Raw genomic sequence first — 16759 nt, 5'->3', positions numbered from 1 at the left:
TAAGACACTGTCTTACTTTTATAGGGGTTATCCTAGGTAATCTACACATGTGCTGCTATGTATGAAAATTTATGTGTATAACTGTATTTATGTGTACTTATACCTGAATAAACTTACTGGCATCTTGGAACTAATTACCATAAAATTGTGTATTTTGAGGTTTGAGTTAACAATACATCTTCTGGAACGGATTAATATCGTAACTTGAGGGACCACTGTAATTTAATTTGGGACTTCATGTACTGAGTATTGTATAAGGTTTATCTATAGCTTCTTGCCAAAAGTGACAGTGATCCACTCTACTTCTGGCAGTTACAGTCTCCCATTGTCTAGTGCATATTTGATGTTATACACATAGGTTGCAATGTACAGTGGACCCCCGCATAACGATCACCTCCGAATGTGACCAATTATGTAAGTGCGTTTGTACGTGTATGTTTGGGGGTCTGAAATGGACTAATCTACTTCACAATATTCCTTATGGAAACAAATTCGGTCAGTACTGGCACCTGAACATACTTCTGGAGTGAAAAAATATCGTTAACCGGGGGTCCACTGTACATAAATTATGGTATAATTCATAATACAGTATTAATACAAGTAGATCAGCAATTATCTGATACCATCAGGGAAGGTTGTACCAATGTTTTCAAAATATTGGATAATTGCATAATTTTTCATGGTCTGTACTGTTTGCACATTTCATCTCCTGATGCTCCCTTTGAAAAATGTTAGTTACATGACAGGTAAATGTCAGATATTAGGCAAGTTACACTATGCTATTTTCTCATTGTATAATTAAGTTATCAGTAGTCATTTGACAGTTTGAGTTGCCGTGTCAAGTTTGATTTTCAAATGTTGTACCATTTTTATAAATGCAATATTTGACTTTTAGGTTATTGGACGAGAAGCACCCGGATTGTCAGTATGCATGTTGACTGAGTCACTCAAGATCACCCCACTAGCCATGTTGTCAAGGCCAGTTTGTGGCTATCGAGGCCGAACATTAATTGTAACATTACCAGGAAGCAAGAAGGCGTCTGAGGAATGCGTAAGGTAAGAATACCATCATGGTCTTCATCACTCTCTACCTCTATTCACATTTCCTCTATGCTTCATTCTAGAACATGAAAATGTGATCCTTTGTGTTTTAAATGAGAAACCTAGTTTGGAATACAGGCGAGTGTTTAATTATTGAGTGGGTTATCGGTGAGTAAAACACACGTGCTACACCTGGGTATCTTTTTCAAGTCATTTTGCTTGCACAGCAGGCTTTCAATATATTACAGACTGCTATTATTCTGGAGACAGGAAGTAATGGGGAGGTAATCTTAAAGTCTTCAGTTCATTAGCATAAATAGAAGGGGTTCAACTTGTTGGTACTTTATACCATTAATGTTATGATATTGTCCTGTGTTATGAGACACTTTGATGTCTCCAGGACACACCATGACCACCACACACTTTCCTCTACAAATCTCTCTGTTTCTTATTCTTCCCCCCCCCCCCACTGAGGCAGGGTGACCCAAAAAGAAAGAAAAAACCCAAAAAGAAAGAGAAAACTTTCATCATCATTAAACACTTTCATCATCATTCATACATAATCAGTCTTTGCAGAGGCTCTCAGATATGACAGTTCAGATGTCACTCCAAACAGCCAATATCCCAGACCCCTCCTTTAAAGTGCAGGCATTGTACTTCCCAACTCCAGAACTCGAGTCTGGCTAACTGGACTTATTCCAGGTACATAGATTTGCTTGGACATGAACAACAGCAAACTATCATCAACCAATTAACACATCAGAAGGCAGCCATAAGAATTATTTCATACTAGATATAGCAAGCTCTCCTTATTTAACTATGTTTGTCTTTCTCAGTTTTCAGTGTCAATTTTGTAATATTCTCTGCAATAAGAATTTTTTTTTATTTTAGGTTAGATGAAGTTAGGATATGTTACGGAGATGTATAAAAATGTATATTTGATCACAAATCAACAAGTTAAAAAATGAGTACCACTTGTCTGGCAGCATAGTGTCTTAAGTAATCCCAAGCAACATTCAAAAGGAAATAGATAAGAACAAGAACTATTTAGAAAATAGAAGAACATTGATATCTGTGTGTATACCAGTTTTAATTGACAGGAGCATCTATAGACAGTGGAAGAAGTAGACACTCATGCAGAGAAAAAGGGGCAAATTACAAGTGTGAAAACAGCTCTCTGTCACAGTCTGGGTTATTGAGAGAGCACTGTACTCTGTCACATTTATCTGAGTCAGGGTGACACCAGACTAATGACTATTTCAAATTCACTTTATTTACACAGTTTGAAACTTGAAATATTGTTTGTTACTCAATTGTCAGCAAACTTTTTATGCATTTCAGGGCAAAATTTCTTTTGCAGAGACTGTTGCATAGTATTTAGTGCTTGTCAGTAAAGTATTCCAGCCTCCCTCTCAAACCACAATCACAAAACAAAAAAAAAAGTGTGTATCTACTGTGAAGGCTTACTCAGCCCTGTCAGCTCCTGAGTAAGGAATTGAAAATGCTGGCTCCTCCTTATGTAAATAAATGATGCAAAACATAATAATAACATGAGAAGATAAACATTTTTATTGCACGATTTAAAGCATAAATGTAAGACAGTTAAATATGAGAATTAATCCTACTTGAAGGAAAAATGAAAGATGAAATATATAAATAATACATGAATTCAAAACTAATTTGTACAGATGTATTTGTAGAAGGGCATGTTGATGTTGTTGACACCATGCTTTGAAGAGTGTCAGAACTCTCAAACCGTTGTTGAAGAGAGGGTGGGGGTCACAGCTGTTTGTGACTCGAAAGACGGTTCCCATAATACAATTCGGCCAAGGTGGACTTATCCTCTGATCACCACAGTGTTAAGTAACCCGACAAGACACATAGTTACCCTGGGTGTGTAGCTGGCTAGGATGATTGGTTAAATGTGGAAGGGGGCAGTTGGATTGTAGGTATGTTTGGGTAGTTAGGATCACTAGATCTTTGCCAGATCCCTGCTGTCCTTATCTTCACCTCGCCCGTGTCAGATGAACCATGCCGACAAATCAAGGCTATAATTTTTTTTTTTTATTATTATCACACTGGCCGATTCCCACCAAGGCAGGGTGGCCCGAAAAAGAAAAACTTTCACCATCATTCACTCCATCACTGTCTTGCCAGAAGGGTGCTTTACACTACAGTTTTTAAACTGCAACATTAACACCCCTCCTTCAGAGTGCAGGCACTGTACTTCCCATCTCCAGGACTCAAGTCCGACCTGCCGGTTTTCCTGAACCCCTTCATAAATGTTACTTTGCTCACACTCCAACAGCACGTCAAATATTAAAAACCATTTATCTCCATTCACTCCTATCAAACACGCTCACGCATGCCTGCTGGAAGTCCAAGCCCCTCGCACACAAAACCTCCTTTACCCCCTCTCTCCAACCTTTCCTAGGCCGACCCCTACCCTGCCTTCCTTCCACTACAGACTGATACACTCTTGAAGTCACTTTGTTTCGCTCCATTCTCTCTCTACATGTCCGAACCACCTCAACAACCCTTCCTCAGCCCTCTGGACATACAGTTACAGCCTGCTCGCTAAATCACTCGCACGATAGGCGTACATCCTTTAAAAGAAATGGTGAGGATTAATAAAAAAGGGGCTTTAAATTCAAAACAAGGCAGGAATAAACACAAGTATAAAGCCAACAACCGTAAAAAAGAGTGAAGCTCTTAAGACAAACCCAAATAGAAAAAATAGTACATGATTGGAATGCATATTTACAGGTTTGATGGAAGCAGCCAGTCAAGTGATTTCTCCACTGGTTGGAGATTCATACATCACCTCCCACTGGGTGAAAAGGATGGGGGGGGGGAAGTGGGAGCTAGACACTCCACATGCCTTAACTAGCAGACTGCCAACAAACAACCATCACCATACATTCATAATTTCTCTACTCCTATATTGAACTTTTTCCTCATACTACCAACAATTTAATGTTTTGAAAGTCATCCCTTGCCCTTTAGGACATCCTTCAACCATCTAGAAAGTGATATACATAAATTCTCGAGGTTTTTTGGGGAAAATTCTCCCATGATTTGTGGATGGTGACCATCAGCCATGGGAGTGAGCTGATGTCTTTTCCTATAGATCTCTATCACAATCTAGAGGCTTCAGTGGGATGCTACTCTGGGGAATATCCTGGCCAGTTTTCAAAGAAGGGTACTTCACAGTTAAGAAGCCACTGAAGAATTGGTATGGCAGTGTGGCAAGGAGCATTGCTTTGCTTAACCCTTTCGGGGTCTGTGCCATAGTACCGTGGGTTTGAACTTAGAGTCCGTGCCATAGATCTGTACCTAAATTCTAGCAGCTTCAGATTTAGCACAAAAAGACTGGTAGGCCTACATATGAGAGAATGGGTCTGTGTGGTTAGTGTGCACAGTACACTGTGAAAGTGTAATTCCATAAGCACAGTACACTGCAAAAGCGTAATTCCACAAGAACAGTACACTGCGAAAGCGTAATTCCATGAGTTTTCCATCAAATTTCATACCTTTGATTTCATTACTTTCAGAAAAAGATTCTTTATCATTTCATAATTTTTTTTTTTTAAACTCTCCAACCCTGAGAGCAAACCATACCACAGGTGGGGTTTGAACCCGCGGTCAGAGAGTCTCAAAACTCCAGACTGTAGTGTTAGCCACTGGGCCAGGTTAGCATAGGCACAGTGGTGCCTATGCTAACTTTCCTATGGTGTAGAAATACACCTAGTTGGATGAATCTTATTGAAGCTAACTGGCCCAGAGGGCTAACGCAACGGTCTGGAGTTTTGAGACTCTCTGACCGCGGGTTCAAACCCCACCTGTGGTATGGTTTGTTTGCAATCGTGTCATTATGATTTCCTGAGAGCAAGTTTCAGGTCAGGGGTTCCAACCCTCAAAGGCTTAAATTCAAATTTAATGATGAGCACTGTATGTGTTGCATGTGAAGCAGTGTTTATGGGTACTCTGAATGAAAGATTAGAGTGGTGACTCTTCCTCCCAGAAGCAGAGTCAACAGTGGAGTTAAATAAGACAAAGTCTACACTTGAACATAGCTGACAAAACTTATATTGAACACCGGACATAACTGCTAGAATGTCGGCTCACAGTGACATAGTGTAAGATATCTGTTTTGTGAAAATTTGACGTGTTTGATGGATCCGCTGTAGAATGTACTGACCTGTCTTGAGTCTGTGAGAAGGCTGATTCCTGCCTGCCTGGTGTAGGAGACTGGCCTGTGATCTATAATGTCACCATGCTTCTAGGAAGATAGTGATTGAATGAATGATGGTGAAAATGTTTCTTCTTTTTTCGTGTCGCCCAACCTTGTTGGGTGAGAGCTGGTACATTAAAAAAATAAGTTAGAACTGTTTCATTTTCTCACCTGTAAACCCCATGTTTTTGACCATTGCCTTTTCCTCAACATCAACTCTCCCAACTATCTCTTTTTTCTCTGTCGTGCAACACTAATGACTCTTGCAGGTATGTGTTAGCATTCTCACTAACTATAATAATAATAATAATAATAATAATAATAATAATGGCAGAAAGGTGGGCTAGTGCAAAGATGAGTAGTGGGGGGGGTTGAAGAGGGTTGGAATAGTTTTAAAAATGCAGTATTAGAATGTGGGGCAGAAGTTTGTGGTTATAGGAGGGTGGGGGCAGGAGGAAAGAGGAGTGACTGGTGGAATGATGAAGTAAAGGGTGTGATAAAAGAGAAAAAGGTAGCTTATGAGAGGTTTTTACAAAGCAGAAGTGTTATAAGAAGAGCAGAGTATATGGAGAGTAAAAGAAAGGTGAAGAGAGTGGTGAGAGAGTGCAAAAGGAGAGCAGATGAAAGAGTGGGAGAGGCACTGTCAAGGAATTTTATTGAAAATAAGAAAAAAATTTGGAGTGAGTTAAACAAGTTAAGAAAGCCTAGGGAAAGTATGGATTTGTCAGTTAAAAACAGAGTAGGGGAGTTAGTAGATGGGGAGAGGGAGGTATTAGGTAGATGGCGAGAATATTTTGAGGAACTTTTAAATGTTAAGGAAGAAAGGGAGGCGGTAATTTCATGCACTGGCCAGGGAGGTATACCATCGTTTAGGAGTGAAGAAGGGCAGAATGTAAGTGTGGTGGAGGTACGTGAGGCATTACGTAGAATGAAAGGGGGTAAAGCAGCTGGAACTGATGGGATCATGACAGAAATGTTAAAAGCAGGGGGGGATATCGTGTTGGAGTGGTTGGTACTTTTGTTTAATAAATGTATGAAAGAGGGGAAGGTACCTAGGGATTGGCGGAGAGCATGTATAGTCCCTTTATATAAAAGGAAAGGGGACAAAAGAGATTGTAAAAATTATAGAGGAATAAGTTTACTGAGTATACCAGGAAAAGTATACGGTAGAGTAATAATTGAAAGAATTAGAGGTAAGACAGAATGTAGAATTGCGGATGAGCAAGGAGGCTTCAGAGTGGGTAGGGGATGTGTAGATCAAGTGTTTACATTGAAGCATATATGTGAACAGTATTTAGATAAAGGTAGGGAAGTTTTTATTGCATTTATGGATTTAGAAAAGGCATATGATAGAGTGGATAGAGGAGCAATGTGGCAGATGTTGCAAGTTTATGGAATAGGTGGTAAGTTACTAAATGCTGTAAAGAGCTTTTATGAGGATAGTGAGGCTCAGGTTAGGGTGTGTAGAAGAGAGGGAGAATACTTCCCGGTAAAAGTAGGTCTTAGACAGGGATGTGTAATGTCACCATGGTTGTTTAATATATTTATAGATGGGGTTGTAAAAGAAGTAAATGCTAGGGTGTTCGGGAGAGGGGTGGGATTAAATTATGGGGAATCAAATTCAAAATGGGAATTGACACAGTTACTTTTTGCTGATGATACTGTGCTTATGGGAGATTCTAAAGAAAAATTGCAAAGGTTAGTGGATGAGTTTGGGAATGTGTGTAAAGGTAGAAAGTTGAAAGTGAACATAGAAAAGAGTAAGGTGATGAGGGTATCAAATGATTTAGATAAAGAAAAATTGGATATCAAATTGGGGAGGAGGAGTATGGAAGAAGTGAATGTTTTCAGATACTTGGGAGTTGACGTGTCGGCGGATGGATTTATGAAGGATGAGGTTAATCATAGAATTGATGAGGGAAAAAAGGTGAGTGGTGCATTGAGGTATATGTGGAGTCAAAAAACGTTATCTATGGAGGCAAAGAAGGGAATGTATGAAAGTATAGTAGTACCAACACTCTTATATGGATGTGAAGCTTGGGTGGTAAATGCAGCAGCGAGGAGACGGTTGGAGGCAGTGGAGATGTCCTGTCTAAGGGCAGTGTGTGGTGTAAATATTATGCAGAAAATTCGGAGTGTAGAAATTAGGAGAAGGTGTGGAGTTAATAAAAGCATTAGTCAGAGGGCAGAAGAGGGGTTGTTGAGGTGGTTTGGTCATTTATAGAGAATGGATCAAAGTAGAATGACATGGAAAGCATATAAATCTATAGGGAAAGGAAAGAGGGGTAGGGGTCGTCCTCGAAAGGGTTGGAAAGAGGGGATAAAGGAGGTTTTGTGGGCGAGGGGCTTGGACTTCCAGCAAGCGTGCATGAGCGTGTTAGATAGGAGTGAATGGAGACGAATGATACTTGGGACCTGACGATCTGTTGGAGTGTGAGCAGGGTAATATTTAGTGAAGGGATTCAGCGAAACTGGTTATTTTCTTATAGTCGGACTTGAGTCCTGGAAATGGGAAGTACAATGCCTGCACTTTAAAGGAAGGGTTTGGGATATTGGCAGTTTGGATATGTTGTGTATCTTTATACGTATATGCTTCTAAACTGTTGTATTCTGAGCACCTCTGCAAAAGCAGTGATAATGTGTGAGTGTGGTGAAAGTGTTGAATGATGATGAAAGTATTTTCTTTTTGGGGATTTTCTTTCTTTTTTGGGTCACCCTGCCTCAGTGGGAGACAACTAACTTGTTGAAAAAAAAAAAATAATGAGGAAGAGGAGGAGGAAAAATAATAAATTCTCTCTATTGCTTACCATACCTGTTTGACTCTTGACACACAGGTTTACTGCATTTTTGTGAAGACGATACTGTAATGTTTTGTATTTTCAACAGGTTTATTGCACCTGCTATTCCACATGCCGTTGACTTACTTATGGATTGGAAAGTACCAGTAGAGAAGACCCATGATGCTTTACAAGCTGAGGGAAGTAGTTGTAGACATCATACCACGGCCTGTCAGCATCATCAACCCAGTGCTCATCAGCATCAACATGCTCATCACTATCACCATCACAAATGTCACCATCACCAGAGAGATGAGACTGGAAATACAACATCGAAGGCTGATGTAACTCGTATTTCTGGTAGGCCAAGGAAGTCTCCCTACCCGATGATATCTGTCTCAGAAGCTCTTGAGATTATCCTCTCTCATGCAGACCAGTGTACTAATAAGGTTGTTCCTATGCAAGATGCTCTGGGGTTTGTCTTGGCTCAAGACATCATAGCCAATGATCCACTTCCTCCATTTCCAGCTTCCATTAAAGATGGATACGCTGTGTTGTCATCCGATGGTGCTGGTGTGCGAGTTGTAGATGGCGATTCAGCAGCTGGATGTCGACCGGAGAAGTTGAAAGTGAGCAGTGGGAAGTGCGTGAGAGTGAACACTGGTGCACCAATACCACTGGGAGCTGATGCTGTGGTCCAGGTACAGTCTATATATTGTTGAGTTTAATAATGTTCAATAATAATCAATTATAACATTAGTCCTTTAACTCATAAAGCTGTAGAATTTGAATTGGTAGAAGAAATCACAAAATGCTGACAATGTAAAATATGAACATATTTACATGTTCAGGGTCTTGGCCACATCAACACATTGAGAGTGGACTTTATTTTAGAATTTTTTTTTTTTACTTGTAAAGCAAACTGTTATGTTTTTTACTTTTTATTATAGTAAATCATACACTGTATATACTCACATATAGGTGGAAGTTTTAAGACCAGAATTTTTAAGCAAAAGTTGAAAGCGACACATTCATAAGAAATACTTTTGAAAGGTTGAAATCTTTGAATTTTGAGGGCTTTCCATGAACTAGATTCATACTTCTTTGGTGCATCAATGTCAAAAACCACACTTAGTAAACATTCTGCTTTAAATATAAAAATAAATTTGATAATAACCAGTAGTTTCATATGCATGCTCTTCCTTTTGTATTTTGTCGGGAGTTTATAAGACCAACATGCAACATTGAGACCTACTTCCTAGTTGCTGGGGAAGAAATAATGGTCAAAGCTGGACAAGAATTAGGAAGAGAACTGGAGCTCCCTTCAAGAATATATATGGAAACTAGAAAGTTCCCAATTACATCTGGTGGATCCCTTGCCTAAACCCTGGCAGAGCCAGATGGCCACACTACTGAGTCAGCAACTTTGTATTGTGCCAAAACAAAAGCATTCACATTGCTAAACTCACAAATTATAATGTAGTCACTTAGCCTTAATACTATAATCTGTAAGGATTTAATGTTAAGAATTAATCTAAGTCTGCCCAAAATGCCTAGCCATGAGGTGTCCTAGTGGCCCCCTCTGTAATTAGTAATTTATAACATGTAAACCACACATTACCCAAAACCTGTAAACCCCACATTGTAACCCTTATAGAGAATAAGCTTGATTTGATTTGATTTAACCCCCAAATTATAGAAAGCAGATTAGGGGAAAAAAAATAAAAAAGCTGATGTGTAATGATAGCCTGAGCAGCTGAGAGCCTGCAATGTATGATGAGGACAAGCATCCTGGGGAGAGAATGAAGGAATTTGTCACTGATGCTTAAAGGCAACATAGTGAGATGCCCACACTCGACTAAGGCTCACACTGAAGACCTCCCTCTTATTTGTTTCTTAACAACAAGTGATCACTGCAGAGTTGCCTGATTGGCTACTGTTTCCATCCTCAAGACTAAGGAATACTTCATTTTGTTTTTCAGTTTATTAATATGAAATGCAAATGTAAGCAAACATTATTGTTCCATTTATTTTGGTGTGGGATGAATGCTGCAGGTAATTGCATAGGGTGCAATGATAGTGAGGGTGTCACATGCCCACCCCTAATTCTCCTCCCACAGTTAACCATTTCTCCAACTTCTCCCACCAGCCAACCACACGTACTAGACCTGGATAATCACCTATAAACAAAACAACATAAATATTGAATTAGTTTTTTTTTCAATATCTGCCAAACAAATATGTTAGATATTAATTGGGCCTAGCTAGCATGGGCCAGTAGACTGGGTGGTGCACCACTGTTCTTATGTTCTTCTGTAATGTTTGAGTATGAGTAGCATGTCCTACTTTATTTTTTGTTCATGAAGTGTTTAGCATTAGTATTTCTCCCTCTTTTTGTTGTAAATATTTTGAAGTTTTTGATGCTATTTTTATTTTCAGTAATTTTTCAGTGTCTTCTAGAATATAATTTGCATCAGAACCATTTGACCTATATTAAATTCCATTAAAAACTAGGATGGACATAATTATATGTAGGAAGTAAATGGTATAAAATACTGACACAGTGGAAAAATAAACACATAAGGAGTATAACGTGATCCTTTATTGACAACGTTTTGCCCACACAGTGGGCTTTATCAACTCGCAGATTGATCTACCTGGGTGAAAGGTACGTGAGTATTTATAGGATGGAGTCAGGTGGAGAATGCTGGGTAGGTTGGATCTGAACCTGCATGTGACATTCTTCCAAGTAGGGTGATAAAGGCTAGGACCTTGGGTAGCTTGAAAAAGAGATTGGATAAGTATGAGTAGACCTTCTGCAGTGTTCCTCCATTCTCATGTTCTTATGTGGGATAACAATGAAGAAGTTTCTTCATTGTTATCCCACATAAGAACATAAGAATGGAGGAACACTGCCGAAGGTCTACTCATATACTTATCCAATCGCTTTTAAAAGCTGCCTAAGGTCCTAGCCTCTATCACCCTACTTGGAAGATTGTCACAGCATTCTCCACCTGACGCCATCCTATAAATACTCACGTACCTTTCACCCAGGTAGATATGTTTGTGGCTTGATAAATTCCACTGTGTGGGCAAAATGTTGCCAATAAAGGATCACATTATACTGCTTATGTGTTTTTTTTTTTCCATAATTATATGTAAATGAGATTATTAAAATTTAAGGATTTTTTAATTAAAGAAAAGTCAGGGGCTGACTTGAGCACACCATTGGGTTATATTAGATTGCATAGGGAATTCTAAAAATTTAGAGTGTATACTACTGTACTTGGTATATTTGATTTATGTATTGAGTTGATAATGATGAGTTTAATTTGAATATTGGTCAGGTAGAAGACACAGAACTTGTGAAGGAAGCTAATGATGGTCGCACTGAGCTTGAAATTAAGATCTTGAAAGCTCCTAGCAAGGGACAAGACATTCGGCCACTGGGTTGTGATATAGCTGTAGGGCAGAAGATTTTGTCATCGGGTACTCTTCTTGGACCTGCAGAACTGGGACTTCTGGCCACAGTGGGAGTGACAAATGTTCTTGTTGTTAGCAAGCCTACATTTGCTGTTCTTTCCACTGGTATGTTGCTTACTAATGATAATTTGCTACTAAGTACCTATTCAGGATATACGAGGCCGATTCACAAATGCATAAACGCCAAGAAGTAAATGTTTTGAACTTTTAAATTAATATACTAACTTTAATTATTATTTTTTTTTTTTTAGAGCAAATTTTAGCTGTCCATTGTGATGGTATAAACTAACAAGTTGTAGATTATTTATAGTAATGGTAACGCAGCTTGTCCCATTGTATTTCTGTTGTAACTAACTTGCTGTATCCTCACCATCTTTATTCCGTCACTCCACAAAACTGAAGATCATTGAATCACTTTGAAGTACGTGTAATTCTTTTGTAATTGGCTTTGTCATTAGCTGCCTTTCTAATTGTACTTACAATTCTAGTTAACTGCATAGAAAGTCCCACTTAATACTCTGTCTAGATCTTAAGTAATATTTAAGTCTTATGATTAGTTGCAAGAAATACATTGCATAACTAGTGGCTTTCTTTTGTGCCTACCAGTGTTATATTACATGAAAATTACGTTATTTATACTGCATAAAGATATAAAAATTGTATGTAGGGCATGTAACAAAAAATACATAATTTCTAGTAAATTTAAGAATAATTATTATACAAGTTTTTTGTTTAATAAAGTTCACTTTTGATTACCTACCAAGTGAGGCTTCGCTAGTGATTTATTTAAATATATTTCTGATTTTCTGTTTAAAACCCCTTCAAGGAGGGTGCCTTGATGCTTATGAAGGGCTCTTGATCCACTTGAAGGTACCCTCCCTTTCCTTGTATCAAATATGATTACCTTCCATTCCTCAGGTACTGCAAGACCCTCTATAAGGTTTAGTGCTTCCCATGAATATAATAATAAATCAGTCTTTGTCATGATTTTGTACTCGTGTTACTCACATCTGTTAGCATTTCATTTATAATCTTATTTATTTTCCAACACCATGACTCGAAACCCTTAAATGGTTGGTGATGTAGATCAATGACAATGGGATCATTGTCAGAGCTGTAGATATTGGCATGAATCATATTGCTTTCAGACTTGCAGAGTGGGGCAAATTTTGGCTTAGGCATGAAAGAATTAGTCTGTGTGATGGGTGTGTGCAGTATAAAAAAAAACTCCTGCCCCACAAAGTGTACGATGGGAACAGCTTAACCTCTGGCCTTGTGTTTGAGTCGAAATAGTGACTTTGGGGGCATTTTTTAGTGTAATTTTATGGTTGTATTAGCTTTCTTGGTGAAACAAAGGTGATTTGCTTCAGTTTAAAACTAGAGGAGAGGCCGGAAATAAGCATTAAATTGGCGAAATATGATCTTCATAAAGGAGGTATCCTCCTTAATTCCCCCTCAGTCTGTTTAATAGGGTTTTATTAGGTTGGCTTCAATTACTGGGTCAGGCTTGGTTATGGTTTATTAGCTGAAAAATAGGAAAAAAAGGGTTAATTTTTGGAGGTCAAGTGTTACATACGAAAAGCCTGGGGAGGACATGATTAATGAACAGAGGAAAAGTTGCTTTAGTGGCTGGAATGTTTGCAGAGTTTGTTTAGGACTCTCTTTAAATTGGAATTTGTTGAAAATACCGTATTGTATAATGGGATGAATTACGGAATTCCTGTACTAAACAGGGTAGTTCTGAAAGATGAATGAGCAATTTCTTGCACTCAGTAGTACAGAAGGCATGCTAGTGAAATAGCTGAGAATTGGAGGTTTGAGTAGTGGAATAGACCTAAAATAGGCAAACAACAGTACGGGTGGGGTTTGAACTTGCGGGAAGTGAGTTGTAAAACTCCAGGCCAGCACGTAAGCCACTGGGCCAGCTGGCTTCAATAAGATTCATCCAACTATGTACATATGTATATTTATATACCATAGAGAGGTTAGCATGGGCCCCCATTGTGACCACAGATGCAAGTTTTTACAGATGAATCTCCCACCAGCATGGCCATGACAAACTTTAGCTGAAGTCCCCTCAAAGCCATCATGACTTGCAAAATTGTAATGACTAATCGTAATGTTAACCTCCTTATGGAGTATAAATATACCTAGTTGGGCGAATCTTATTGTAGCCAGTCGGCCCAGTGGCTTATGTGCTGACCTGGAGTTTTACAACTCACTTGCCGCGAGTTCAAGCCCCACCCATATTGTGGTTTGTTTGCAGTCGTGTCATTACAATTTCACGAGTTGTGATGATGGCTAAGATAGGCTTCAAAGTGGGTGAAATTGATGTGGCATAAAGTGCTTCTTGATCACCAACTTTGCACTTGCATAATTTCTTAAGTATTATATCAAATTTTGTTTTGTGTTTTTACCTTCAGAAAAAAGTCTTCACCATTATAGATTTTTTTTTTAAATACAGCACAGTATGGTCTTTCAGTTTGGGAGTTTCTGACAGCTTAGCAGTTAAAACTAGTAGTAAAATTAGTGTTTAATTTAAATAAGCAGGCAGGACACCTATCATAATTATATTCCTCTTTTGTAAGAGGAAGCCCTGCTTCATTCCTGTCCCTCTTGTCTGGGGTATGTACCAAGTTGATCTATATCACTTAGTCCTGGCTTCACTAAATCAGTTTGAAACACCTATGAAAGCAGTATTAATCTTCTTCTTTCAACACACCGGCCGTATCCCACCGAGGCGGGGTGGCCCAAAAGGAAAAACAAAAGTTTCTCCTTTTACATTTAGTAATATATACAGGAGAAGGGGTTACTAGCCCCTTGCTCCCAGCATTTTAGTCGCCTCTTACAACACGCATGGCTTACGGAGGAAGAATTCTGTTCCACTTCCCCATGGAGGTAAGAGGAAATGAACAAGAACTAGTAAGAAAATAGAAGAAAACCCAGAGGGGTGTGTATATACTATATGCTTGTACATGTATGTGTAGTGTGACCTAAGTGTAAGTAGAAGTAGCAAGACGTACGTGAAACCTTGCATGTTCACGAGACAGAAAAATGGACACCAGCAATCCTACCATCATGTAAAACAATTACAGGCTTTCGTTTTACACTCACTTGGCAGGACGATAGTACCTCCCTGGGCAGTTGCTGTCTACCAACCTACTACCTGTTGTCATGTAGGGGGGTAATGATTAGGGGGATATGGGAGTAGGAGGGTATGTATAGGCAGGGGATAGGCAGGCGAAGTGGTAGGAGAGATGATTAGCGGAGGTTGGTAGGTAATGTGAGGTCACTGGTGACTACAACTTCACCTCTCATTACTCTACCCACCACTCCACACTACTCACCCTCTCACTACTTTAACTGAAATAAACTAATGAATAAATAACGGGGACAGTGAATATTACTATTCTACTCAAACACAGTTTATTATTAAGTCTTTGTACAATAATATATTTGGGAACAGGAGTACATCATTGGGGTTTAGATAAATGGGGTGGTACACATAAGCAGTGAGACAGGGAACACAATCAACTTGACGAAAATGAATATAACTTACAATATAGTACAGAGGACAGTTCACTACAGGAACTAAGCCACAGGTCCCAAGACCTACACAGCACGAGTACTGCTCCAAGCCAGTACTCTGCCCAATGTCTCCAACAGTCTCTCCTCCCGAGACTCTCCAGCTCAGCTTTGCTCACAGGCCAGAGCTCCGCTCGAATCTCCTCTGCTCAGCTGTTCCTTGGGTTTATATGGTGGTCCAAGCACACCCCACAACCACGTGTACGACCTGATGCCTAGGTCTGACGCAGTCAAGAACAAAAGACCTCAGACGTGGGCGTGGCTGACAGACGTTTGCCAAGGCTCTGGTGGCCTGGTGGTTAACGCTCTCGCTTCACACGGTGAGGGCCTGGGTTCGATTCCCAGCCAGAGTAGAAACATTGGACGTGTTTCTTTCCACCTGTTGTCTATGTTCCCCATCAGTAAAATGGGTACCTGGGTGTTAGTCGACTGGTGTGGGTCGCATCCTGGGACACTGACCTAAGGAGGCCTGGTCACAGACCGGGCTGCGGGGGCGTTGACCCCCGGAACTCTCTCCAGATAAACTCTCCAGATTAGGCAAGGTGTGACCATATAATTGGTTAAATTAGGTCTCCCCAGAGACTCTCAAGCCCAGCTGGACTACATCACATCCCTCTTTCTCCCCCAATTTAAAATATCTGAGAACTAGGACAATTTGTCCTAGTTATTAGACTCTTTTAATCCTAACCCCTTAAATCTATTACAATACGAAGACAAAATTATACATAATACAAAATTATTCAACTACAGTGGACCCCCGGTTAACGATATTTTTTTCACTCCATAAGTATGTTCAGGTGCCAGTACTGACCGAATTTATTCCCATAAGGAATATTGTGAAGTAGATTAGTCCATTTCAGACCCCCAAACATACACGTACAAACGCACTTACATAAATACACTTACATAATTGGTCGCATTCGGAGGTAATCGTTATGCGGGGGTCCACTGTACATATATTTCACTCAACCTTCTCATCTACCACAAGGCAGCATAATCAGTACACCTGGTAGTTGGCCAGCATAACAGTTGCTCTCTGGTGCAAAGCCTCCTTACCCGTCATTTCTCCTTAAACCTAAATATCGGGCTCCAGTGCCTTCCCTACTTCTACTAGAAATGCACTAGCCAATGCTAGTCACCCTCGCACGTTATCCATTGGGCCAAACCTCTCTAGGCTTCTATGGCATGGAAAACTGCTCCAACAGGTTGTATTCTTTCAAGTAACTGCAACTGGACCACTTCACGACCACCAAGGTCGCATTTTCGGCACACTTCACATGCACACTACAACATCTGAAAATCGAGACAGGGCAGGCATCGCAGCTAAGACCCTCCATTATCCTATGCCATTACTAGGTTTCACTGGCCTCATAAAACAAGGCGGCCATAATCACTGGACCGTATTCAAGGTCACCTTATTTCACACAGGTAACACTAACACTTCTGGCAAGTCAAAGTAGGCTGGGGACATCTCAAACTCTTAATTGTGTCTCATGGCTGGCAGGGCATCCCCGCATACCGGTCGTACAGGTCGACCAGCAAGGCAGGATACACCTCCATACCGCCCTTGAAAGCAGGCTGGTCCCAGCAGCTGGAGTCCATCTCCGCGGCTCACGTCCTTCCACATCTCCGAGGATGG

The 16759-nt window shown here is 39.9% G+C and overlaps 1 protein-coding gene across 2 annotated transcripts in view; it reads left to right on the top strand.

Moving 5' to 3' along the window:
- The window catches only part of cin (Molybdenum cofactor synthesis protein cinnamon), a 70896-nt gene that overhangs the window by 31873 nt on the left and 22264 nt on the right, over window positions 1–16759 (top strand). For both annotated transcript variants that reach the window (XM_053787103.2, XM_053787112.2), the window contains exons 4-6: window positions 896–1056; window positions 8162–8753; window positions 11400–11640. In XM_053787103.2, coding sequence (XP_053643078.1) covers window positions 896–1056; window positions 8162–8753; window positions 11400–11640 — 994 coding nt within the window. The remainder of the gene's footprint in view (window positions 1–895; window positions 1057–8161; window positions 8754–11399; window positions 11641–16759) is intronic.

This window comes from Cherax quadricarinatus, chromosome 14, assembly GCF_038502225.1.
Source record: "Cherax quadricarinatus isolate ZL_2023a chromosome 14, ASM3850222v1, whole genome shotgun sequence".
Classification (NCBI taxonomy): Eukaryota; Metazoa; Arthropoda; class Malacostraca; order Decapoda; family Parastacidae; genus Cherax; species Cherax quadricarinatus.
The sequence above is the reverse complement of the archived record's forward strand: the minus strand, read 5'-3'. Positions and strand labels throughout refer to the sequence as shown.